Source organism: Hemitrygon akajei, chromosome 7 (assembly GCF_048418815.1).
Source record: "Hemitrygon akajei chromosome 7, sHemAka1.3, whole genome shotgun sequence".
Classification (NCBI taxonomy): Eukaryota; Metazoa; Chordata; class Chondrichthyes; order Myliobatiformes; family Dasyatidae; genus Hemitrygon; species Hemitrygon akajei.
In genome coordinates this window covers 163,278,163-163,302,932 of record NC_133130.1, presented here as the reverse complement: position 1 = coordinate 163,302,932, position 24,770 = coordinate 163,278,163, and the positions used below count along the sequence as shown (strand labels likewise).

Here is a 24,770-nt window from a genome sequence, read left to right as displayed (position 1 = left end):
GGGGACAGACAGTGGTCTGTAACTCGGGGACAGACACAGTGGTCTGTAACTCGAGGACAGAGACAGTGGTCTGTAACTCGGGGACAGACGCAGTGGTCTGTAACTCGGGGACAGAGACAGTGGTCTGTAACTCGGGGACAGAGACAGTGTTCTGTAACTCGGGGACAGAGACAGTGGTCTGTAACTCGGGGACAGAGACAGTGGCTGTAACTCGGGGACAGACAGTGGTCTGTAGCTTGGGGACAGAGACAGTGGTCTGTAACTCGGGGACAGACAGTGGTCTGTAACTCGGGGACAGAGACAGTGGTCTGTAGCTCGGGGACAGACAGTGGTCTGTAGCTCGGGGACAGAGACAGTGGCCTGTAGCTCGGGGACAGAGACAGTGGCTGTAACTCGAGGACAGAGACAGTGGTCTGTAGCTCGGGGACAGAGACAGTGGTCTGTAGCTCGGGGACAGAGACAGTGGTCTGTAACTCGGGGACAGAGACAATGGCTGTAACTCGGGGACAGAGACAATGGTCTGTAACTCGGACAGAGACAGTGGCTGTAACTCGGGGACAGATGCGGTGGTCTGTAGCTCGGGGACAGAGACAGTGGTCTGTAACTCGGGGACAGAGACAGTGGCTGTAACTCGGGGACAGACAGTGGTCTGTAGCTCGGGGACAGAGACAGTGGTCTGTAACTCGGGGACAGAGACAGTGGCTGTAACTCGGGGACAGACAGTGGTCTGTAGCTCGGGGACAGAGACAGTGGCTGTAACTCGGGGACAGAGACAGTGGTCTGTAACTCAGGGACAGAGACAGTGGTCTGTAACTCGGGGACAGAGACAGTGGCCTGTAGCTCGGGGACAGAGACAGTGGCTGTAACTCGGGGACAGAGACAGTGGTCTGTAACTCGGGGACAGAGACAGTGGTCTGTAACTCGGACAGAGACAGTGGCTGTAACTCGGGGACAGACGCGGTGGTCTGTAGCTCGGGGACAGAGACAGTGTTCTGTAACTCGGGGACAGAGACAGTGGCTGTAACTCGGGGACAGACAGTGGTCTGTAGCTCGGGGACAGAGACAGTGGTCTGTAGCTCGGGGACAGAGACAGTGGCTGTAACTCGGGGACAGAGACAGTGGCTGTAACTCGGGGACAGACAGTGGTCTGTAGCTCGGGGACAGAGACAGTGGCTGTAACTCGGGGACAGAGACAGTGGCTGTAACTCGGGGACAGACAGTGGTCTGTAGCTCGGGGACAGAGACAGTGGCTGTAACTCGGGGACAGAGACAGTGGCTGTAACTCGGGGACAGACAGTGGTCTGTAACTCGGGGACAGAGACAGTGGCTGTAACTCGGGGACAGAGACAGTGGTCTGTAGCTCGGGGACAGAGACAGTGGTCTGTAACTCGGGGACAGACAGTGGTCTGTAGCTCGGGGACAGAGACAGTGGTCTGTAACTCGGGGACAGACGCAGTGGTCTGTAACTCGGGGACAGACAGTGGTCTGTAACTCGGGGACAGAGACAGTGGCTGTAACTCGGGGACAGAGACAGTGGTCTGTAGCTCGGGGACAGAGACAGTGGTCTGTAACTCGGGGACAGAGACAGTGGCTGTAACTCGGGGACAGACAGTGGTCTGTAACTCGGGGACAGACAGTGGTCTGTAGCTCGGGGACAGAGACAGTGGCTGTAACTCAGGGACAGAGACAGTGGTCTGTAACTCAGGGACAGAGAGAGTGGTCTGTTAATCGGGGACAGAGACAGTTGCTGTAACTCGTGGGCTGACACTGGTCTGTAACTCGGGGACAAACACAGTGGTCTGTAGCTCGGGGACAGAGACAGTGGTCTGTAACTCGGGGACAGAGACAGTGGTCTGTAACTCGGGGACAGAGACAATGGCTGTAACTCGGGGACAGAGACAATGGCTGTAACTCGGGGACAGAGACAGTGGTCTGTAACTCGGACAGAGACAGTGGCTGTAACTCGGGGACAGAGACAGTGGCTGTAACTCGGGGACAGACAGTGGTCTGTAACTCGGGGACAGAGACAGTGGCTGTAACTCGGGGACAGACAGTGGTCTGTAACTCGGGGACAGAGACAGTGGTCTGTAACTCGGGGACAGAGACAGTGGTCTGTAGCTCGGGGACAGAGACAGTGGTCTGTAACTCGGGGACAGACAGTGGTCTGTAGCTCGGGGACAGAGACTGGTCTGTAGCTCGGGGACAGAGACAGTGGTCTGTAACTCGGGGACAGAGACAGTGGCTGTAACTCAGGGACAGACGCAGTGGTCTGTAACTCGGGGACAGACAGTGGTCTGTAACTCGGGGACAGACAGTGGTCTGTAACTCGGGGACAGACAGTGGTCTGTAGCTCGGGGACAGAGACAGTGGCTGTAACTCAGGGACAGAGACAGTGGCTGTAACTCGGGGACAGACAGTGGTCTGTAACTCGGGGACAGACAGTGGTCTGTAGCTCGGGGACAGAGACAGTGGCTGTAACTCAGGGACAGAGACAGTGGTCTGTAACTCAGGGACAGAGACAGTGGTCTGTTAATCGGGGACAGAGACAGTTGCTGTAACTCGTGGGCTGACACTGGTCTGTAACTCGGGGACAAACACAGTGGTCTGTAGCTCGGGGACAGAGACAGTGGTCTGTAACTCGGGGACAGAGACAGTGGTCTGTAACTCGGGGACAGAGACAATGGCTGTAACTCGGGGACAGAGACAATGGCTGTAACTCGGGGACAGAGACAGTGGTCTGTAACTCGGACAGAGACAGTGGCTGTAACTCGGGGACAGACAGTGGTCTGTAACTCGGGGACAGAGACAGTGGCTGTAACTCGGGGACAGACAGTGGTCTGTAACTCGGGGACAGAGACAGTGGTCTGTAACTCGGGGACAGAGACAGTGGTCTGTAGCTCGGGGACAGAGACAGTGGTCTGTAACTCGGGGACAGACAGTGGTCTGTAGCTCGGGGACAGAGACTGGTCTGTAGCTCGGGGACAGAGACAGTGGTCTGTAACTCGGGGACAGAGACAGTGGCTGTAACTCGGGGACAGACGCAGTGGTCTGTAACTCGGGGACAGAGACAGTGGTCTGTAGCTCGGGGACAGAGACAGTGGTCTGTAACTCGGGGACAGAGACAGTGGCTGTAACTCGGGGACAGAGACAGTGGCTGTAACTCAGGGACAGACGCGGTGGTCTGTAACTCGAGGACAGAGACAGTGGTCTGTAGCTCGGGGACAGAGACAGTGGTCTGTAACTCGGGGACAGAGACAGTGGCTGTAACTCGGGGACAGACAGTGGTCTGTAACTCGGGGACAGAGACAGTGGTCTGTAACTCGGGGACAGACACAGTGGTCTGTAACTCGAGGACAGAGACAGTGGCTGTAACTCGGGGACAGACACAGTGGTCTGTAACTCGAGGACTGGGACAGTGATCTGTAATTCAAGCACAGAGACAGTGACCTGTAACTCGAAGACAGAGACACTGATCTGTAACTCAAGAACAGAAACAGTGATCTGGACGTCAAGGACAGAGACAGTGGTCTGTGACACAGGGAAGACACAGTGACCTGTAACTTGGGGACAGAGACAACCCAAATAAGTTGACACATCTTCCATGTTGTGACAGTAACTGCTGTTTCGGAATTACTTCATTGGTTATATTGTGTTCTGGGACACCCTGAACTGCTGAAGGATACTGAAGAGTTCAAATCCTTTCAGCCTGTCTCAGCATCTCTGCTCCACTAGCTGCCGTTTACTGATGCCAGAATACTTCTGGGTCTGTAGCTGGAGGCCTGCAGTAAGCATGGAGATATGTCAAAAGCAGCAAAATCGGAAAGTTTTGTACTCATTTCCCAAGAATCCTCAATTCACTAGAAGTCCCAATAATATACATTCCTGAAGAAGAATCCTAAGTGGATGGAGAATTGGTAAGCATGCCTCACATCCTATTAACTTTGGGAAAACCCTGGGTGTCACGTTCGATATGTGGCTCCAACAGTGAGAGGGGGACAGTTGTTTCTTCCGTCTCTTTGTGACCCAACGATATTTTATGGCAGTCATCAAATAGCCTCATCCGTGCTCAGCTTATACAATGGTATTTGGCTGCCTGGACCCTGTCTCTCAACTAATTGCAAATCCACTGTGTAATCTTTAAGAGTAGTTGTGTTGCCATAACATTCCTGTGGGTCTCGCTGTTGTTTATGAGGATGTGTTGGGGACCCAACACTACATTTCCTGCCGTGTTGATACACCTCTGACTGCAGAATGCACACTCCCTTCCCGCCTCCCTCTCATTCCTGCATCTTCACACATCTTGTACCAGAAAACAAGAGAAACTCTGCAGATGCTGGAAATCCAAGCAACACACACAAAATGGAGGAACTCAGCAGGCCAGGCAGCATCTATGAAAACGAGTAAAAAGTTGACGTTTTGGACTGAGATCTTGGCCCGAAACATCAACTATTTACTCTTTTCCATAGATGCCTCCTGGCCTGCTGATTTCCTCCAGCATTTTGTGTATGCTGCTTGTACCAGAAAATTAGCTTTTTACAACCAGCATCAGCTTCGTGTCACAATTAAAGAGTTGGCAAGTCAGTGACATCACATTCAAATGAGTAATTAAACCAGAGAGCAGCTCCACACCCAGCCACCCAACATAATATTGCGGCAGGTTGACTCCATCTCTCGGGATTTTTAATGAGGGAAGGTGATGTCCCAGGTGTTGTTTATCGGCTTATAAATTACAGGTATGGTGCTCTGAGTGGCTGCTGTGTGAACCTTCTGTTTTCTGTCCTACAGACGAATTCCTTACACAGCTCCCACCAGTATCAGCCGGGATACACTGTTATCAATACAGCTAGCTGTTTTCCAGTGCTGTGTGACGTTTGCGTGGAGAGTGCCCATATGATGCCCATCGGCGATAATGAGACATATTGACAGTGATGGACCAGGAATTCTCAGGCTGTAAGATTCTGGTGCTCAGAGCCAACATTGTTGAACTAGAATCTACTGTTTTTAAACTTCTTTCTCTTGCTGATGTGAACAGCAAAAGTTAAAATTAATTATACCAACTGCATTGAAAAGAAGAATAGAGTAGTACAAGTCCACAGCAACGACAGAGTGTTAAAGAAGGTATGTTCGCTTCCACCAGTCAGAGCACTGAGCTCAACAATTGGGAGGTCACGTTGCAGATGTAGAGAACGTAGGTCAGGCCACACTTGGATTATAATGTGGATTTCTAGTGCTCCCGTTACATGAGGGATGTGGAAGCTTTGGTAGTGGTACAGAAGAAGTCTACCAGGAAGATCCGTTAATTTGAGGGTGTGAGAAGATGGTGGGCAAGCTTGTATTATTTTCTCTGAAGTGTTGTAAGCTGAGGGGCAAGTTTTTCCACATAGAGTCCAGCATGCTTGGAACATGCTGGCAGGGGAGGTGGCTGAAGCAGATACAATAGTGATGCTTAGAAGACATTTTAGAAAGGCACATGAATGTGCAGGGATAGTGGTGTATGGACTATGCGCAGGCAGATGGGATTAGTTGAGATTGGCATTATATTCAGCACAGACATTATGGGCCGAAGGGCCTGCTTGTGTGCTGTGCTTTTGTATGTTCAATTTACTTTCCTGTATTTTGTGCATGACCTCTGAATGTTTCTTCGCTAATGCTCAGTTAATGTAATGCTAAGTGACAAGCTGACAGAATAGATCAGCCTGTGTTTGCGGAATACTTTTCCAGGATACCCAGAAATGTATTATTGTTTCATTTTTGCAGACTGAGTGCTGAAACAATAACCAATCGAAAAGCAAGGGCCCAGCAAATCCTCACCAGGGACGGAATGGAAGGTTACTCTTTCTCCAGCTCTCCTAGTGCCTCTGTGGTAGAGTGAGGTGATGCCACGGGATGGAAGTCTCTGAAACGCAGGAGCTGGACACAGACCTGGAGCCAGAACCCAGCCTCGAGGATCAGGATGAAGATATTTTCAGTCACATGGACGAGAATGGGATAATCGGAATGGACGAGGTTGATGAATATTACCTGCAGTACCCCCTGGGACCAGAAGAGAGTTTAGAAACTGACATGCACAATGACCCTGAATTGGGCATCCCGGAAAACCCACAGGACTCCATGGACGATGAGAGCTTTAACATCAGTGAATTTCAGGATTCAGATGCTGCTCCATTGTCGCTGTCTACAGAGGAAGATCCGAGTCCCAGCCATCTGATGTGTAAGTAATTTGGCACCCCGCACGCTTCGGAAATGATCCGTGCTGCAGCTGCTATCTGCCCTTAAGCTCATTATGAGGATTGCAATGATCTAATCCTAGAGACTGTGAGGGAGTCACGGATTTACCAAATGTTCAGCCCAGGGAGGCGATACCTGCAGCTGATGTGGTTTGCATTTCCACTGTAGTTGTGCTGAATCAGGTATACAGGTTTGACAAAAGGCCATTTTATTGCATGTACTTAATTCATTATTTACATTGAACATTTACATCAGTAAGGGCAGGAGATAGAACATAGAAAACTACAGCACAATGCTATGCCGACCATGTAACCTACTCTAGAAACTGCCAAGAGTTACCCCACTGCATACCCCTCTATTTTTCTAAGCTCCATGTACCTAACTAAGAGTCACTTAAAAGGTCCCGTTGTATCCGCCTCCACCATCGTCACTGGCAGTGCATTACACGCACTCACCACTCTCTGTGTGGAAAACTTACCCCTGACATCCCCCCTCTACCTGCACTATTGCTTGTTCCACAGCCTAACTTGACTGACAATTTAGACAGAAGTTCAGCTCGGTCAAACCAGTTTGGAGTTTTAGATCCAATCTTCTGCTTCTGTTTTTATAGGTGAAACGAGGTCTGACTTAACACACATATTAAAATAAACCATGACAAACTCATGAGAAAATTCCTTCTCTATACCCGGCTGGATTTTCACAGCTATCCCACTGACTCTGGGACGAAGTCCTCAGCCAGAATGTTGAACCTTCCCAGCATCAGCAGACATGTTGTGTTCCAGCTACTGACATCTCCTTCTATACTGAACCTCACATGTGGCGGCATTTTCTATTTTTGTCATATAATGCAGCACTTACAGCCAAATTGGTTCCTAAATCAGTGAAACATACATTTTAAATGACTTAGAAGATACGAAGTTCAAAGTACATTTATTGTCAAAATACGTGTATTGTATACAACCCTGAGACTTGTCTCCTTGCAGACAGCCACAAAACACAGAAACCCGGTGTGGACAGGGTGTGATCCGGGTGTGTACCATGTGTGAACTGGGTGTGAACTGAGTGTGTACTGCATGTAGACTGGCTTTGAACTGGGGTGGACAGGGTGTATACCAAAACACAAAAATACAACTGCAGATGCTGTGGATCAAAGAATACGAACACAACGTTGGAAGAACTCAGCAGGTCAGGCAGCATCCATGAGAAAAGAGTAGCCAACATTTCGGGCCGAGACCCTTCATCAGGAATGGGGGGGGGGGGGAGAGAGGGCCGAAGCCCAGTAATAGAGATAGGGGAGGGGGTAGGGCCTAGAGGTGCCAGGTGCAAAACCAATCAGAGGAAAGATAAAGGGGGGAGGGGGAGGGGATAAGCATGAAAGAACTGTAGAGATAAAGAAGCAGAAAGGGGAGAGAGGTAGAGAGGGACCTGGGATAGGGGAAGGGGGAGGGGGAGGGAATTACTGGAAATTGGAGAATTCAATGTTCATACCACCAGGCTGGAGGCTACCCAGATGTTAGATGAGGTGTTGCTCCTCCAGCCTGAGTTTGGCCTCATCATGGCAGTAGAGGAGGCCATGTATGGACATATCCAAATGGGAATGAGAAGGCAGAGTTGAAGTGGGTGGCAACCGGGAGATCCTGTCTGTTGTGACGGGTGGAGCGTAGGTGCTCGACGAAGCAGTCCCCCAATCTGCGTCCGGTCTCGTTGATGTAGAGGAGGCCACACCGGGAGCACTGGATGCAATAGACGACTCCAGCAGACTCGCAGGTGAAGTGTTGCCTCACCTGGAAGGACTGTCTGGGGCCCGGAATGGTGGTAAGGGGGAGGTGTGGGGACAGGTGTAGCAATTGCGCTTGCAGGGATAAGTACCAGGTGGGAGTTCTGTGGGGAGGGACGTGTGGACCAGGTAATCGTGGAGGAAATGACCCCTGAGAAAAGCTGAGAGGGGCAGGGAGGGAAAGATGTGCTTGGTGGTGGGGTCCTGTTGAAGGTGGCGGAAGTTGTGGAGGATAATGTGTTGGATCCGGAGGCTGGTGGGGTGGTAGGTGAGGACAAGGGGAACCCTGTCCCTGTTGTGGTGACGGGAGGATGGGTTGAGGGCTGAAGTGTGGGAAGTGGAGGAGATGCGGTTGAGGGCATCTGTATATCAGGTCAGTACTGGGTGCGGATCAGTTGTGTACTGTGTAGACTGGGTGTGGACTGGTGTGTGCTGGTTGGGTAATGTGTGTAGACCAGTTGTGTACCAGGTGAGGACTGGGTGTGGATCGGTTTGGTACTGGCTATGGACTGGGTGTGTACCAGGTGTGTACTGCACGTAGACCGGCTGTGGACTGGGTGAGTACTGTGTGTAGACCAGGTGTGAACCAGTGTGTGCTGGGTGTGGACTGGATGTGTACCAGGTATGTACTGTGTGTAGACTAAGTGTGTACCGACTGTGCACTGGGTGTATACTGCCTGTAGACCAGATGAGTACTGGGTGTGTACTGTATATAGACCAGATGTGAACTGGGTGTGAACCAGGAGTGGACTAGATATGAACTGGGTGTATACCAGGTGTATACTGTGTCAAATAGGTTGTGGATTGGGTGTGAAGAGGATGTGGACCAGGTGTGTACTGGGTGTGGACAGAGTATGGACTATGTATAGATAGGCTGTGGACCAGATTTGGACTGGGTGTGTATTGGGTGTGGACCAGGTGTGTACTGGGTGTGGACAGAGTATGGACTGTGTATAGATAGGCTATGGACCAGATGTGGACTGGGTGTGTATTGGGTGTGGACCAGGTGTGTACTGGGTGTGGACAGAGTATGGACTGTGTATAGATAGGTTGTGGACCAGATGTGGATTGGGTGTGAAGAGGATGTGTACCAGGTGTGTACTGGGTGTGGACAGAGTATGGACTATGTATAGATAGGCTGTGGACCAGATGTGGACTGGGTGTGTATTGGGTGTGTACCAGGTGTGTACTGGGTGCCTGCAGGGGTGTTGACAGGGTGCCTGCACCCATTTACTTCTATGGAAGTCACTGCACTGTGTGGGTACTGGGATTCGACTGCGTGTAGACTGGTTATGGACTGGGTGTGGACTGGGTGCGGACCGGGTGCGTACTGGGTGTGGACTGCGTGCGGACTGGTTGCGTACTGGATGTGGACTGTGTGGACTGCGTGTGCGCTACGTGTGGACCGCGTGTGTACTGGATGTGGACCGGGTGGGTACTAAGTGTGGACTGGGTATAGACTGCACTGGTCTGTGTCAAGAATCAAAATATCCCTTTGTCCTGTATCCCTGTCTGACTCTTAGATGAATCAGACCCACAGGAGGAGGACGAGATTCTCAATAATCAGCATTATGAGCAAGGCGAACAAAGTGACAGAACTGAAAATGAGAAGGATCTGGGATCTCATCACTTTCAAAATGAACGAGTTTCAGTGGAGCACAAGGAAGATGAAGAGGATTACCCTGACCTGCTGTACAAAAAGGAACTTGCAGAAACAAATCCAGACTTGTGGGGCAGGTATAGAAAAACACCAAGTTTACTAAATCATGGCGATGACTTCTCAGTGCAAAGAATAAAGGACAACACTAAGAAACTTTCTGATCAGCCCATCGGACGAAATAACCGCTCAAAAACACAGTGTCAACATTCTAGCCTAGCAGTTCATGATTATTATTCTGAAGACTTTGAAACAAGGTACTCCAATGACGTAGATCATCTTGGGGGGGTGTTAGAACTGTCCAGTGACAGCAGAGGATGTGCCAGTGAGCTCAAGAAGGAAGGAGAGGATAACTCTTCATCGAATCGCTCAGGGTTCCACTTTAACCAGGTGATGCTGGAACATCTCTCGGTTGAGGACCTAGCAAATGAAGCAGATATTGAGGCTGAAAGTATTCCTGGGTCATCATGTTCTGACAGTGTTGCAGAATCAGTGGGAGGAAATCCTGCAAAAGAAAGAACTTCTGTAAAAGATCTATGGTGTGGTAACAAAAGACATGATCAAATCAGACATCCCGTGGTCAGTAAAGCAGCATCTAATGGCCACATTGAGTTAAACAATTGTCAAACACATCCACATTTCAGTAAACCATTAACAGATAAGAACAGCCGGCAGATAAAAACTCTAAACCCCCAAAGAGGAACAGTTAAACAAAGAGCATCTACGAAGCCACTTTCACGAAAGATTAACTCAGAAACCGCAATTTATGGCCGGGGTCAGCTTAACTACCCGCTGCCGGACTTCTCTAAGGTGGAGCCCCGTGTTAAGTTCCCCAAGGATGCACAGGTCTACCAGAAGCCCAAGAGTAAGGTTACTGCCTTGGGGAAGAGCAGGACAGAGCCCCATCTTTTCCATTCTCCTGCCGAAATTGTTCGCCAGGTGCTGCAGAACAGTGGTGAGTGGCCTCTCATCACACCGACCCCGTCCGAGGTCAAGATGGTGGGAGAGTTCAAGTGCCCACAACAAGCCACTGAGATGGTCTATCAGCTGCAGGTAAGAAGCCAAGAAGCTCGGTGGCTCTACTTTCAAAATGACAAGGCTTGTACAATTGGTCAAAGTCAGGAATTTTGGAGATTCTCCACAGCTAAACAAATAAAAGTTAGCATTTCTGTCAAAATGTTAAAAGACAATGATCTGCATTGGAAGTGTAGTCTGGTGAAGGCACCCTGCAAACAGACCTCTTTCAAAGACATTAGTTGAAGGATAAGCCTGCTCCTGTCACACCCGTACCATAAGGGTACCATCATACCCGTACCCGTACACATACACATCTGTATTTTAATGTATACATCGACGTGTGTGCTTTAGTGTAAGTAGTATGTAGGCCTCTGTTAGTCTCGATAGACCATGGATTTGCGCCTTGGAGGGCACAAGCATGGGCAAGGTTTTTTTAAAATGAAAGACCAGCAGTTGCCCAAGCTGCAAGTCTCCCCTCTTCCCAAGGGAAGGGCATTAGGACCCATACAGCTTGGCACAGGTGTCGGGTACACACCCAGCCTCAGCAAACTAGCGACCTTCAGATCACTAGACGAACACCTTAACCACTTGGCCACACACCAACACTGCTTTAGTGTACACATCTGTGATAGACAGCAGGCACCCTGCTTTAATGTATACATCTGTGATAGATGGCAGACAACCTGATTTAATGTATACATCTGTGATAGATGGCAGACAACCTGATTTAATGCATATATTTGTGATAGAGGGCAGACACCCTGCTTTCAGTGTTCAGTTCAGTGTCCCTCAGTACTGTACCCCGACAGTACAGTGTTCCCCAGTACTGTACCCCGACAGTACAGTATTCCCCAGTACTGTACCCTGAAAGTACCGTGTCCCTCAGTACTGTACCCTGACAGTACAGTGTCCCTCAGTACTGTACCCTGAAAGTACAGTGTCCCTCAGTACTGTACCCTGACAGTGCAGTATTCCCCAGTACTGTACCCTGACAGTACAGTATTCCCCAGTATTGTACCCTGACAGTTCAGTGTCCCTCAGTACTGTACCCTGACAGTACAGTATTCCCCAGTACTGTACCCCGACAGTAGTGTTCCTTCAGTACTGTACCCTGACAGTACAGTGTCCCTCAGTACTGTACCCTGAAAGTACAGTGTCCCTCAGTACTGTACCCTGACAGTGCAGTATTCCCCAGTACTGTACCCTGACAGTACAGTATTCCCCAGTATTGTACCCTGACAGTTCAGTGTCCCTCAGTACTGTACCCTGACAGTACAGTATTCCCCAGTACTGTACCCCGACAGTAGTGTTCCTTCAGTACTGTACCCTGACAGTACAGTGTCCCTCAGTACTGTACCCTGAAAGTACAGTGTCCCTCAGTACTGTACCCTGACAGTACAGTATTCCCCAGTACTGTACCCCGACAGTTCAGTGTCCCTCAGTACTGTACCCCGACAGTACAGTATTCCCCAGTACTGTACCCCGACAGCACAGTGTCCCTCAGTACTGTACCCCGACAGCACAGTGTCCCTCAGTACTGTACCCCGACAGTAGTGTTCCTTCAGTACTGTACCCCGACAGTATAGTCCCTCAGTACTGTACCCCGACAGTAGTGTCCCTCAGTACTGTACCCCGATAGTATAGTGTCCCTCAGTACTGTACCCTGATAGTATAGTGTCCCTCAGTACTGTACCCCGACAGTAGTGTTCCTTCAGTACTGTACCCCGACAGTAGTGTCCCTCAGTACTGTACCCCGATAGTATAGTGTCCCTCAGTACTGTACCCCGATAGTACAGTGTCCCTCAGTGCTGTACCCCAATAGTAGTGTCCCTCAGTACTGTACCCCGACAGTATAGTGTCCCTCAATACTGTACCCTGACAGTACAGTGTCCCTCAGTACTGTAGCCCAACTCTGCAGTGTTTCCTGAGTACAATACCCCAAAAATGCAGTCCAGTGGCATTCTTATACTGTCTCCTCAATGGTACAATATATCAGTCCATGGTATTATAGGAAAGGTACTAGAATTAGCTGACTGTCGGGAGGCAAAGAGTGGGAGTTAAGCTCGGCTTTTCTGATCTTCTGCTGGTGACCAGTCGTGCTCTGCAAGTGTTGTAATGTCATTGATTTGGAGAATGGAATTGATTGTTTTTATGGCCATGTTTGCAGGTGATTCAAAGATAGGTGGAGGGGCAGGTAAGTGTTGAGGAATCAGTAAGTCTGAAGAAGGATTTAGACACATATGAGCAAAGAAAATGCAGATGGAATATAGTGCTGGGAAGTGTATATTCATGCTCTTTGGTAGAAGGAATAAATGTATAGACTATTTTCTAAATGGGGAGCAAATTCAGAAATCAGACGTGCAAAAGAAACATAGAAAACCTACAGCACAATACAGGCACTTTGGCTCACAAAGCTGTACCAAACATGTATTTACTTTAGAAATTACCTAGGGGCACCCATAGTCCTCCATTTTTCTAAGCTCCATGTACCTATCCAGGAGCCTCTTAAAAGACCCTACCTTATCCAACTCCACCACCGTCGCCGGCAGCCCATTCCACGCACTCGCCGCTCTCTGCGTAAAAAAACTTAACCCTGACATCTCCTCTGTACCTGCTTCCAAGCACCTTAAAACTGTGCCCTCTTGTTCTAGCCATTCCAGCCCTGGGAAAAAGCCTCTGACTATCCACATGATCAATGCCTCTCATTATCTTGTACACCTCTATCAGGTCACCTCTCATCCTCCGTCGCTCCAAGGAGAAAAGGCCGAGTTCACTCAACCTATTCTCATAAGGCATGCTCCCCAATCCAGGCAACATCCTTGTAAATCTCCTCTGCACCCTTTCTATGGTTTCCACATCCTTCCTGTAGTGAGGCCACCAAAACTGAGCACAGTACTTCAAGTGGGGTCTGACCAGCTGCAACATTACCTCTCGGCTCCTAAACTCAATCCCACAATTGATGAAGGCCAATGCACCATAAGCCTTCTTAACCACAGAGTCAACCTGCACAGCAGCATTGAGTGTCCTATGGACTTGGACCCCAAGATCCCTCTGATCCTCCACACTGCCAAGAGTCTTACCATTAATACTATATTCTGCCATCAAAATGAACCACCTCACACTTATCTGGGTTGAACTCCATCTGCCACTTCTCAGCCCAGTTTTGCATCCTATCAATGTCCTACTGTAACCTCTGACAGCCCTCCACACTATCCACAACACCTCCAACCTTTGTGTCATCAGCAAATTTACTAACCCATCCCTCCATTTCCTCATCCAGGTAATTTATAAAAATCACAAAGGCAAAGGCGTCCCAGAGCAGATCCCTGAGGCACACCACTCATCACAGACCTCCATGCAGAGTATGACCCGTCTACAACCACTCTTTGCCTTCTGTGGGCAAGCCAGTTCTGGATCCACAAAGCAATGTCCCCTTGGATCCCATGCCTCCTTACTTTCTCAATAAGCCTTGCATGGGGTACCTTATCAAATGCGTTGCTGAAATCCATACACACTACATCTACTGCTCTTCCTTCATCAATGTGTTTAGTCACATCCGCAAAACATTCAATCAGGCTCATAAGGCATGACCTGCCCTTGACTAAGCCATGCTGACTACTCCTAATCATATTACGCCTCTCCAAATGTTCATAAATCCTACCTCTCAGGATCTTCTCCATCAACTTACCAACCACTGAAGTAAGACTCACTGGTCTATAATTTCCAGGGCTATCTCTACTCCCTTTCTTGAATAAGGAAACAACATCAGCAACCCTCCAATCCTCCGGAACCTCTCCCATCCCTATTGTTAATGCAAAGATCATCGCCAGAGGCTCAACAATCTCCTCCCTCGCCTCCCACAGTAGCCTGGGATACATCTCATCTAATACCTAGTCTTCCCTACAATTGTCAAGATCCTTTTCCATAGTGAATACTGAAGTAAAGTATTCATTAAGTACCTCTGCTATCTCCTCTGGTTCCATACGCACTTTTCCACTGTCACACTTGATTGGTCCTATTCTCTCATATCTTAACCTGTTGCTCTTCACGCACTTGTAGAATGCCTTGGGGTTTTTCTTAATCCTGTCTGCCAAGGCCTTCCCATGGCCCCTTCTGGCTCTCCTAATTTCATTCTTAAGCTCCTTCCTGCTAGCCTTATAATCTACTGTATCTCTATCAATACCTTGTTTTTTGAACCTTTCATAAGCTATTTTCTTCTTGACTAGATTTACAACAGTCTTTGTACACCACGGTTCCTGTACCCTACCATCCTTTCCATCTCATTAGAATATACCTATACAGAACTCCACGCAAATATTCCCTGAACATTTGCCTCATTTCTTCCATACATTTCCCTGAGAACATCTGTTCCCAATTTATGCTTCCTAGTTCCTGCCTGATAGCTTCATATTTCCCCTTACTCCAATGAAACGCTTTCCTAACTTGTGAATTGTGATCACTATCTCCAAAATACTGTCCCACTGTGAGGTCTGACACCTGGCCAGGTTCATTTCCCAATACCAGATCAAGTGCAGCCTCTCCTCTTGTAGGCTTATCTACATACTGTGTCACAAAACCTTCCTGAACACACTTAACAACCTCTACCCCATCTAAACCCCTTGGTCTAGGGAGATGCCAATTGATATTTGGGAAATTAAAATCTCTCACCACAGCAACTCTGTTATTATTACACCTTTCCAGAATCTGTCTCCCTATCTGCTCCTCGATGTCATTGTTACTATTGGGTGGTCTATAAAAACACCCAGTAGAGTTATTAACCCCTTCCTGTTCCTAACTTCCACCAATAGAGACTCCGTAAACAATCCCTCCATGGCGTCCTCCTTTTCTGCAGCCGTGACACTATCTCTGATCAACAGTGCATGCCCCCACCTCTTTTGCCTCCCTCCCTGTCCTTTCTGAAACATCTAAAGCTTGGCACTCGAAGTCACCATTCCTGCCCCTGAGCCATCCAAGTCTCTGTAATGGCCACAACATCACAGCTCCAAGTACTGATCCACGTTCTAAGCTCATCCACTTTGTTCATAATACTCCTTGTATTAAAATAGATACATCTCAAGCAATTGATCTGAGTGCATGCCTTCTCTATCACCTGTCTATCCTCCATCTCGCACTGTCTCCAAGCTTTCTCTATTTATGAGCCAATTGCCGCTTCCTCCGTCTCTTCAGTTTGGTTCCCACACCCCACCCCCAGCAATTCTAGTTTAAACCCTCCCCAATAACCTTACCAAACCTCCCCGCCAGGATATTGGTCCACCTGGGATTCATGCAACCCATCCTTTTTGTACAGGTCACACCTGCCCCAAAAGAGATCCCAAAGATCCAGAAATCTGAATCCTTGCCCCCTGCTCCAATCCCTCAGCCACACATTTATCCTCCACATCATTCTATTCCTATACTCACTGTCACGTGGCACAGGCAGTAATCCCGAGATTACTACCTTTGGGGTCCTGCTTCTCAACCTTCCTTCCTAACTCCTTGTAGTCTGTTTTCAGGTCCTCTTCCCTTTTCCTACCTATGTCATTGGTACCAATATGTACCACGACCTCTGGCTGTTCTCCTTCCCACTTCAGGATATTGTGGACACGATCAGAAACATCCTGGACCCTGGCACCTGGGAGGCAAACTACCATCCGTGCTTCTTTCCTGTGTCCACAGAATCCCCTGTCGGACTCCTAACTATAGAGTCCCCTATCACTGCTGCCATCCTCTTCCTTTCCCTACCCTTCTGAGCCACAGGGCCAGACTCTGTGCCAGAGGAGTGTCCACCGTTGCTTCCCCCAGGTTGGCCATGCCCCCCAACAGTACTCAAATAGGAGAACTTATTGTTAAGGGGGACAGCCACAGGAGTACTCTCTAGCATCTGACTCCTGTCCTTCCCTCTCCTGACTGTTAATGACTTATCTGTCTCGCGAGGCCACGGTGTGACTACCTGCCTATAGCTCCTATCCATCATTCCCTAATGGTTAACTTTCAGACTGAATCAATGGTGAGGAAGGCATATACAATGTTAGCATTTATTTTGAATGGACTAAAATATAAAGCAAGGCAATAACGCTGAGTTCTTTTTAAGGCATTGGTCAGACTGTACTTAGAGAAGTGTGAGCAGTTTGGGGCCCCATATCTGAGAAAGAATGTTCTGACATTGGAGAGGGCCCAGATGAACTTCATGAGAATGATCCCAGAAATGAAAGGGTTAATGTATGGGGCCTATTTAATGGTTCTGGGCCTGTATTTGCTGGAATTTAGAAGAATGATGGGGGATCTCAAATATTGAAAGGCCTCAATAGAGTGGATGTGGAGAGGATGTTTCCTACAGTGGGGGAGTCTAGGACCAGAGAGCACAGCCTCAGAATAGAGGATGTCCATTTAGAACACATCTGAGGAATTTCTTTAGCCAGAGGGTGGTGATTCTGTGGAATTCATGGCCACAGTCAGCTGTAGACACCAAGTATTGAGTATATTTAAAGTGGAGATTGATAGGTTCTCGATTTGTCAGGGTGTCAAAGGTTACGATGAGAAGAAAGGAGAATGGGGTTGAATGGGATAATTACTCAGCCATGATGGAATGTCAGAGCAAACTCGACGGGCCAAATGCTATGTTTTCTGGTTTTAGGGCAGCATTTCCTCCACACTTCCCCTTCAACAGCACTCTCTACTGTTCAGCGGTCCATATCCGCTGGTGTATTCAGCTACAACTGAAAATATCTCTGATTTGGCCATTAATCCAATTGTTAATTTCAAATACAATTGGAAGCAAATGTGTGTCTACAAAAGCTGATTTGCAATGTCAGAGATTCTTTATTCGTCTGGAAAAGGTGACACTTTGTTGTATTAATAATGATAAAGTTATTGAATAGAAATCTGATTACCAGGAACAGGTTGGGGTTAGTCATTGGGACTACAGCATGGAAGGCTCTGATTACACTGGACAACAAAGATTTTGCTTCCTGAATACTTTTGGATCTATCTTTTGGAATTTCGGCTGCAGATCATGAAAATCACCATGAAATTTCCCTATCACTTACCATTTTTTAAAAATCGACTACATTTGTTATTTCAATTCATTATTCAAGACAGAAAAACTGATGGCAAGATTAAGGAAGACAAATTTGTTGGTCCACAAATCAAACAAATCATCAATGACAGGCAATTTGAAGAACTTCTATCGGGACTAGAGAAAATGACATGGAAGGGGTTGGAAAACTTCTTAGCAACTGCAGAGCACCAAACTATATGCAGCTGGTTGACAATATGCTTCAAGCATACAAAATAAGGAAGTGCAACATGTCACAAAAGATTAATTTTTTTCATTCCTATTTAGAATTCTTCCCTGCAAATCTTGACAATGTCGGTGACTCATTTGGTGAAAGGTTTCACCAGGTCATTGCGGTCATGGAGAAACAGTATCAGGGCAACTGGAATCCATCCACAATCCTGGCTGATTATTGTTGGATACTTGAACAAGAAGCCTCAGACACTGAAAATCATCACCAAAATATTTTTAGCTTAGTTGAACTATTGCAAAGCATCAGCACTGTTTTGCAATTAAATGCATTATAATCAATAAAACTTAATTTCTTGTTTCTCCAAATTTTCCATAATTTCAATAGTCTGAAATTATATTTGTACTCAGTTACAAGTGGTCTATCATAAACAAAAATATTATTAGGAAGAAACACTTAGAAAAAAATTGTTGTCCAGTGTTATTATTGGTGATGTTTCTTATCCTAGTGACTGATTTGGGAAAATTCCCTTCCCTTTTCTCACCCCTGCCAGAAGGCACAGAGGGTTGATGGGGGATTGACCCAAGGTGAGGGTTTAGGGTCATTCACTTGTCGTCACAATCATTTCAGCAGTTTATTTTAACAGGAGGATTATCGGCGCTTGCTCACCAAGTATGCTGAAGCAGAGAACACCATCGACCGGCTGCGGATCGAGGCCAAGGTAGGGAGTGCTGAGATGAGTGTGTGGGATGGGTATTGTCACTGAGAAGTGTCAGGGTAGGGAGTGCTGAGATGAGTGTGTGGGATGGGTATTGTCACTCATCTCTGCAGTAGCTCTGCAGGCCTCTGAACAGTAGCTGGGCTGTGGACTACAGATTATTATGGAAAATAGTGAAGGAGTATCAATAGGTCAATGTTATGATAGTTACGAGAGATTTCGGCATGCAGGTCAATTGGGCAGATCAGGTTGGTAATGGATCTCAAGAGAGTGAATTTTGAATGCCTACAAGATGACTTTTTAGAGCAGTTTGTCATTGAGCCTACTAGGGGATCAGCTATACTGGATAGGGTGTTATGTAATGAATCAGATGTGATTATGGAGCTTAAGGTAAAAGAACCCTTAGAAGGCAGTGATCATGATATGATTGAGTTCAACTTGAAATTTAATAGGGAGAAAGTTAAGTCTGACAAACAGTAAAGGAAATTACAGTGGTATGAGGGAGGAGTTGGCCAAAGTAAATTGGAAGGAGCTGATAACAGAGATGGCAGCAGAACAGCTATGGTATGAATTTCTGGGGGAAATGAGGAAGGTGCAGAATAAAGAAATACTCAAGTAGCAAAGTGGTATAACCATGGCTGACAAAGGAAGTCAAAGCTAATGTAAAAACAAAAGACAGGGTATACAACAATGCAAAAATTAGTGGGAGGACAGAGGACTGGGAAGCTTTTGAAAACCTACATAGAGCAACTAAAAGAATCATTAGGAGGGAAAAGATGAAATATGAAAGCAAGCTAGCAAACAATATCAAAGTGGATAGTAAAAGCTTTTTCAAATATGTAAAATATAAAAGAGATGAGAGAGGATATAGGACCACTAGAAAATGAGGCTGGAGAAATAGCAACAGATGCCAAGGAGATAACAGATGAACTAAATGAGTATTTTGCTTCACTGTGGAAGACACCGGCAGTGTGCCAGATGAGGGATGACAAGCGAGTGTAGTTACTATTTCAAGGGTCCAGATGAACTGCATAGTAGGTTCTGAAATAGATAGCGCTAGAGATTATGGAAGCATTAGTAATGGTCTTTCAAAAATCATTGGATTCTGGCATGGTGCCAGAGGACTGAAAAATTGCAAATGTCACTTCACTCTTTAGGAAAGGAGAAAAATAGCAGAAAGGAAGTTATAGACCAGATAGCCTGACCTCAGTGGTTGGGAAGATGTTGGAGTCAGTTGTCAAGGATGAGGTTATGGAGTACTTGTTGACATAGGACAAAGTCAGCATGGTTTCCTTCATGGAAAATCTTGCCCGATGAACCTGTTGGAATTCTTTGAGGAGATTACAAGTAGGATAGATAAAGGGGATGCAGTGGATGTTGTATATTTGGACTTGCAGAAGACCTTTGACACGGTGCCACACATGAGGCTGCTTACCAAGTGAAGAGCCCATGGTATTACAGGAAAGATGCTGGTCTGGTTATAGCATTGGCTGTTTGGTAGTGTGAATAAAAGGATCCTTTTCTGGCTGGCTACCAGTGTCTAGTGGTATTCCACAGATGGCAGAGTTAGGTCCCTCTTCTTTTTATGCTCTATATCATTGATTTAGATGATGGAATAGATCGCTGTGTTGCCAAGTTTACAGATGATACAAAGATTGGTGGAGGGGCAGGTAGCATTGAGGAACCAGGTAGGCTGCAGAAGGACTGAGGCAGATTAGGAGAATGCACAAGAAAGTGGCAAATGAAATACAATGTTGGAAAATTCATGGTCATGTGCTTCTTTGGTAGAAGAAATAAATATGGTGACTATTTTCTAAATGGGGAGAAAATCCAAAAATCTGAGATGCAAAGGACAAAGCTCAGAAGAAGCAACACTTTTAACATCGTAAACCAGCGAGTTGTTTGTTATGTCTCCCCTCTCACTGTGAAACGGAGACAAGTCTTTCTCCCTTATTAGGGAGAGAGCGAGCCTGTGACATGTTGGATACCGGATGAACAAGTAGTCTTCAGGGTACTGCAAGTCTGTGTCTTTGCTATTGGTTTTGTCATACTTGAGTGCTCGGTGGTGGGTGCCAATGCTTTTTTTTTGCTGGTGGGGGGAGGGATCGTTGCTTGCTGCTGCTTATGTGCGGGAGCTGGGGGTCTTTGGGGTTCTAACATTTAACTGTCATTCATTCTTTGGGGCACTCCTCTGTTTTCATGGATGGTTGTGAAGGAAAAGCATTTCAGGATGTATATTGTATACACTTCTCTGACATTAAATGTTTTTGAAACCTTCGACTTGGGAGTCCTTGTGCAGAACACCATAAAGCTTATCATGCAGATAGGGTCGATGGTGAGGAAGGTAAATGCAATGTTAGCATTCATTTCAAGAGGTCTAGACTATAAGAGCAGGGATATGATGCTGAGGCTTTATAAGGCATTAGTGAAGCTTCACCTTGAGTATTGTGAACCGTTCTGGGCTCCTCATGTGAGAAAAGATGTGTTGGCATTGGAGAGGGTTCAGAAGAGATTCACAAGGATGATTCTGGGAATGAAAGGGTTATCATACAAGGAACATTTGATAGCTCTGGGTCTGTGCTCACTGGAATTTAGAAGGATGAGGGGGGAATCTCTGAAACCTTTGGAATGTTGAAAGGCCTAGACAGTAGATGTGGAAAGGATGTTTCCCTTGGTAAGGGAGTCTAAGACAAGAGGGCACAGCCTCAGGATAGAATAGCATACATAGAAAACAGAGATGTGGAAAAACTACCTTTGCCAGAGGGTGGTGAATTTGTGGAATTTATTACCACAGGTAGTTGTGGAAGTCAGGTTTTTGGGTGTATTTAAGGAAGAACTTGATAGGTTCATGATTGGATGTGGCATCAAAGGTTACAGGGAGAAGGCTGGGATATGAGGCTGAGGAGGGAAAAGAAAAGGATCAACCATGGATAAATGGTTAGGCAGAGTCGATGGGCCAAATGACCTAACTATATTCCGATAAGATCATAAGACATAGAAGCAGAACTAGATTAGATTAGATTCAACCTTATTTTCATTGTGCCAAGTACAGATACAAAGCCAAATGAAATGCAGTTAGCATCTAACAAGAAATGCAAAGAATAGTGTTATTTATGAAATAACTATGAATACAAAGTAAGTGCTATAATGACAATAAATGACAATATCGAACCTGCCTCTACCACTTCTGCTGGAAGCTCATTACACACAGCTACCACTCTCTGAGTAAAGAAGTTCCCCCTCGTGTTACCCCTAAACTTTTGCCACCTAACTCTCAACTCATGTCCTCTTGTTTGAATCTCCCCTACTCTCAATGGAAAAAGCCTATCCATGTCAACTCTATCTATCCCCCTCATAATTTTAAATACCTCTATCAAGTCCCCCCTCAACCTTCTACGCTCCAAAGAATAAAGACCTAACTTGTTCAACCTTTCTCTGTAGCTTAGGTGCTGAAACCCAGGTAACATTCTAGTAAATCTTCTCTGTACTCTCTCTATTTTGTTGACATCTTTCCTACAATTCGGTGACCAGAACTGTACACAATACTCCAAATTTGGCCTTACCAATGCCTTGTACAATTTTAACATTACATCCCAACTCCTATACTCAATGCTCTGATTTATAAAGGCCAGCATACCAAAAGCTTTCTTCACCACCCTATCCACATGAGATTCCACCTTCAGGGAACTATGCACCATTATTCCTAGATCACTCTGTTCCACTGCATTCCTCAATGCCCTACCATTTACCATGTATGTCCTATTTTGATTAGTCCTACCAAAATGTAGCACCTCACACTTATCAGCATTAAACTCCATCTGCCATCTTTCAGCCCACTCTTCTAACTGGCCTAAATCTCTCTGCAACCTTTGAAGCCCTACTTCATTATCCACAATGCCACCTATCTTAGTATCATCTGCATACTTACTAATCCAATTTACCACCCCATCATCCAGATCATTAATGTATATGACAAACAACATTGGACCCAGTACAGATCCCTGAGGCACACCACTAGTCACCGGCCTCCAACCTGACAAACAGTTATCCACCACTACTCTCTGGCATCTCCCATCCAGCCATTGTTGAATCCATTTTACTACTTCAATATTAATGCCTAACGATTGAACCTTCCTAACTAACCTTCTGTGTGGAACCTTGTCAAAGGCCTCACTGAAGTCCATATAGACAACATCCACTGCTTTACCCTCATCAACTTCCCTAGTAACCTCTTCAAAAAATTCAATAAGATTTGTCAAACATGACCTTCCACGCACAAATCCATGTTGATATTATGGAATTTTTTTTTGGCTTAAACCTTTATCAAAAGGGTTTAATAGCAATTATTTATGATATGATTATGAATATACAGCCAGATATATCCGATAAAATTAAACATGAATGGGAGAAGAAACTTCAACTTTCTTTACCTATAGGGAAATGGGAGAAGATTTTTCAATTAGTTAATTTTTCTTCTATTTGTGCTAAACATACGTTAATTCAATTTAAAGTGGTACATGGGGCTCATATGTCTAAAGATAAATTAGCTCATTTTTACTCCCATAAATCTGATTGGTGATAAATGTCATTCTGAGGTGGCCTCTCTGACTCATATGCTGCTTATATTTATTGTAAATATCTCTCTTTTTCTGAACCAAATTTCCAATATCCCTTGAAAACCATGGATTCTGTACCCTCAAAATTTCACCATTAAATGACCTCCCTTTCTCTATTACATCCTTCCCATAAAACAAATTGTCCCAATCCACTCCTAAATCCTTTCGCATCTCCTCAAAGTTAGCCTTTCTCCAATCAAAAATCTCAACCCTGGGTCCAGTCCTATCCTTCTCCATAATTATATTGAAACTAATGGCATTGTGATCACTGGACCTGAAGTGCTCCCCAACACATACCTCCATCACCTGACCTATCTCATTCCCTAACAGGAGATCCAACACTGTCCCTTCTCTAGTTGGTACCTCTATGTATTGCTGCAAAAAACTATCCTGCACACATTTTACAAACTCCAAACCATCCAGCCCCTTTACAGTATGGGCTTTCCAGTCTATGTGTGGAAAATTAAAATCTCCCACAATCACAACCCTGTGCCAAAATCTTATTGGCCAAAATGTAAACAAGACAACTCCTATTGGCTAATTCAAAAAGCCCAACTTATTAATCAACTGAATTTTTATTTTTAAATTTAAAAAATGTAACTCAATTGAAACTTCATATTATTATGTGTATAATGTAATTAAAGGAACACTTTTTTTAAAATATAATTGCATTTTGAGGACATCTGCCGCAAATAAAATGCACAACAGCATAACCGTATTAATAAAATCTTGTCTTAAACCAGGGTATTATACATAGAACATTGGACACTACGACATGGTACAGGCCTTTCAGTCCACAATATGGCACAAGTCTTTTAATTTTCTCTCAGATCAATCATCCATCTGCCTATCTAAGAGTTTCTTAAGTACGCCTAAAGTATCTGCCTCTAGCACCTCCATGTTCCAGATTTCATGCACCCACCACTCGCTTTGTAAAAAAAAAACTTACTTCTGACATCCCCCCTATACTTTCCTCCATCACCTTAAAATTATGTCCTCTCATATTAGCTTTTTCTGCCCTGGGAAAAATGCCGGACTGTCCACTCACTCTATTCCTCCTATCATCTTGTACACATCTATCAAGTCACCTCTCATCCTCCTTTGCTCCAGAGAGAAAAACCCTAGCTCGCTCAACCTATTTTCATAAGATATGCTCTTTAATGCAGCAAGCAGTATCCTGGTTTAGCTCTTCTGCGCCCTCTCTAAAGTTATCACGTCCCTGGTGGACAATAGATGGTGGCAGCCAGAGAGAGGAAAAAAAAACAAAGTGATGGGTGGAGTAAGGTGTGGGAGGAGACCTCTCTTGGTCATGAGGAGTTTGGACATGCTCTCCGTTACATAACTTGGCTATGTAAGTCACAATGGACTTCTGTACACAATAAACACCTTACAGAATCTCACTCTATTTACTGTCGATGGAACAGGGCAGTCTGTGGGCAGAACATCCCCTCTTCACTGACAGCACTATATTCTTTATACAGGTGTACCGGAGAGGCCAACTTAGAACCGCAAT

At 46.1% G+C, this 24,770-nt stretch overlaps 1 protein-coding gene across 2 annotated transcripts in view; it reads left to right on the top strand.

The window, feature by feature from the left end:
• akna (AT-hook transcription factor) overlaps positions 1–24,770 on the top strand; it is a 122,057-nt gene that overhangs the window by 7,261 nt on the left and 90,026 nt on the right. For both annotated transcript variants that reach the window (XM_073052444.1, XM_073052445.1), the window contains 4 exons: positions 4,786–4,950; positions 5,758–6,211; positions 9,529–10,715; positions 18,570–18,644. In XM_073052444.1, the coding sequence (XP_072908545.1) occupies positions 5,887–6,211; positions 9,529–10,715; positions 18,570–18,644 (1,587 nt within the window). In that variant the 5' untranslated portion in view covers positions 4,786–4,950; positions 5,758–5,886. The remainder of the gene's footprint in view (positions 1–4,785; positions 4,951–5,757; positions 6,212–9,528; positions 10,716–18,569; positions 18,645–24,770) is intronic.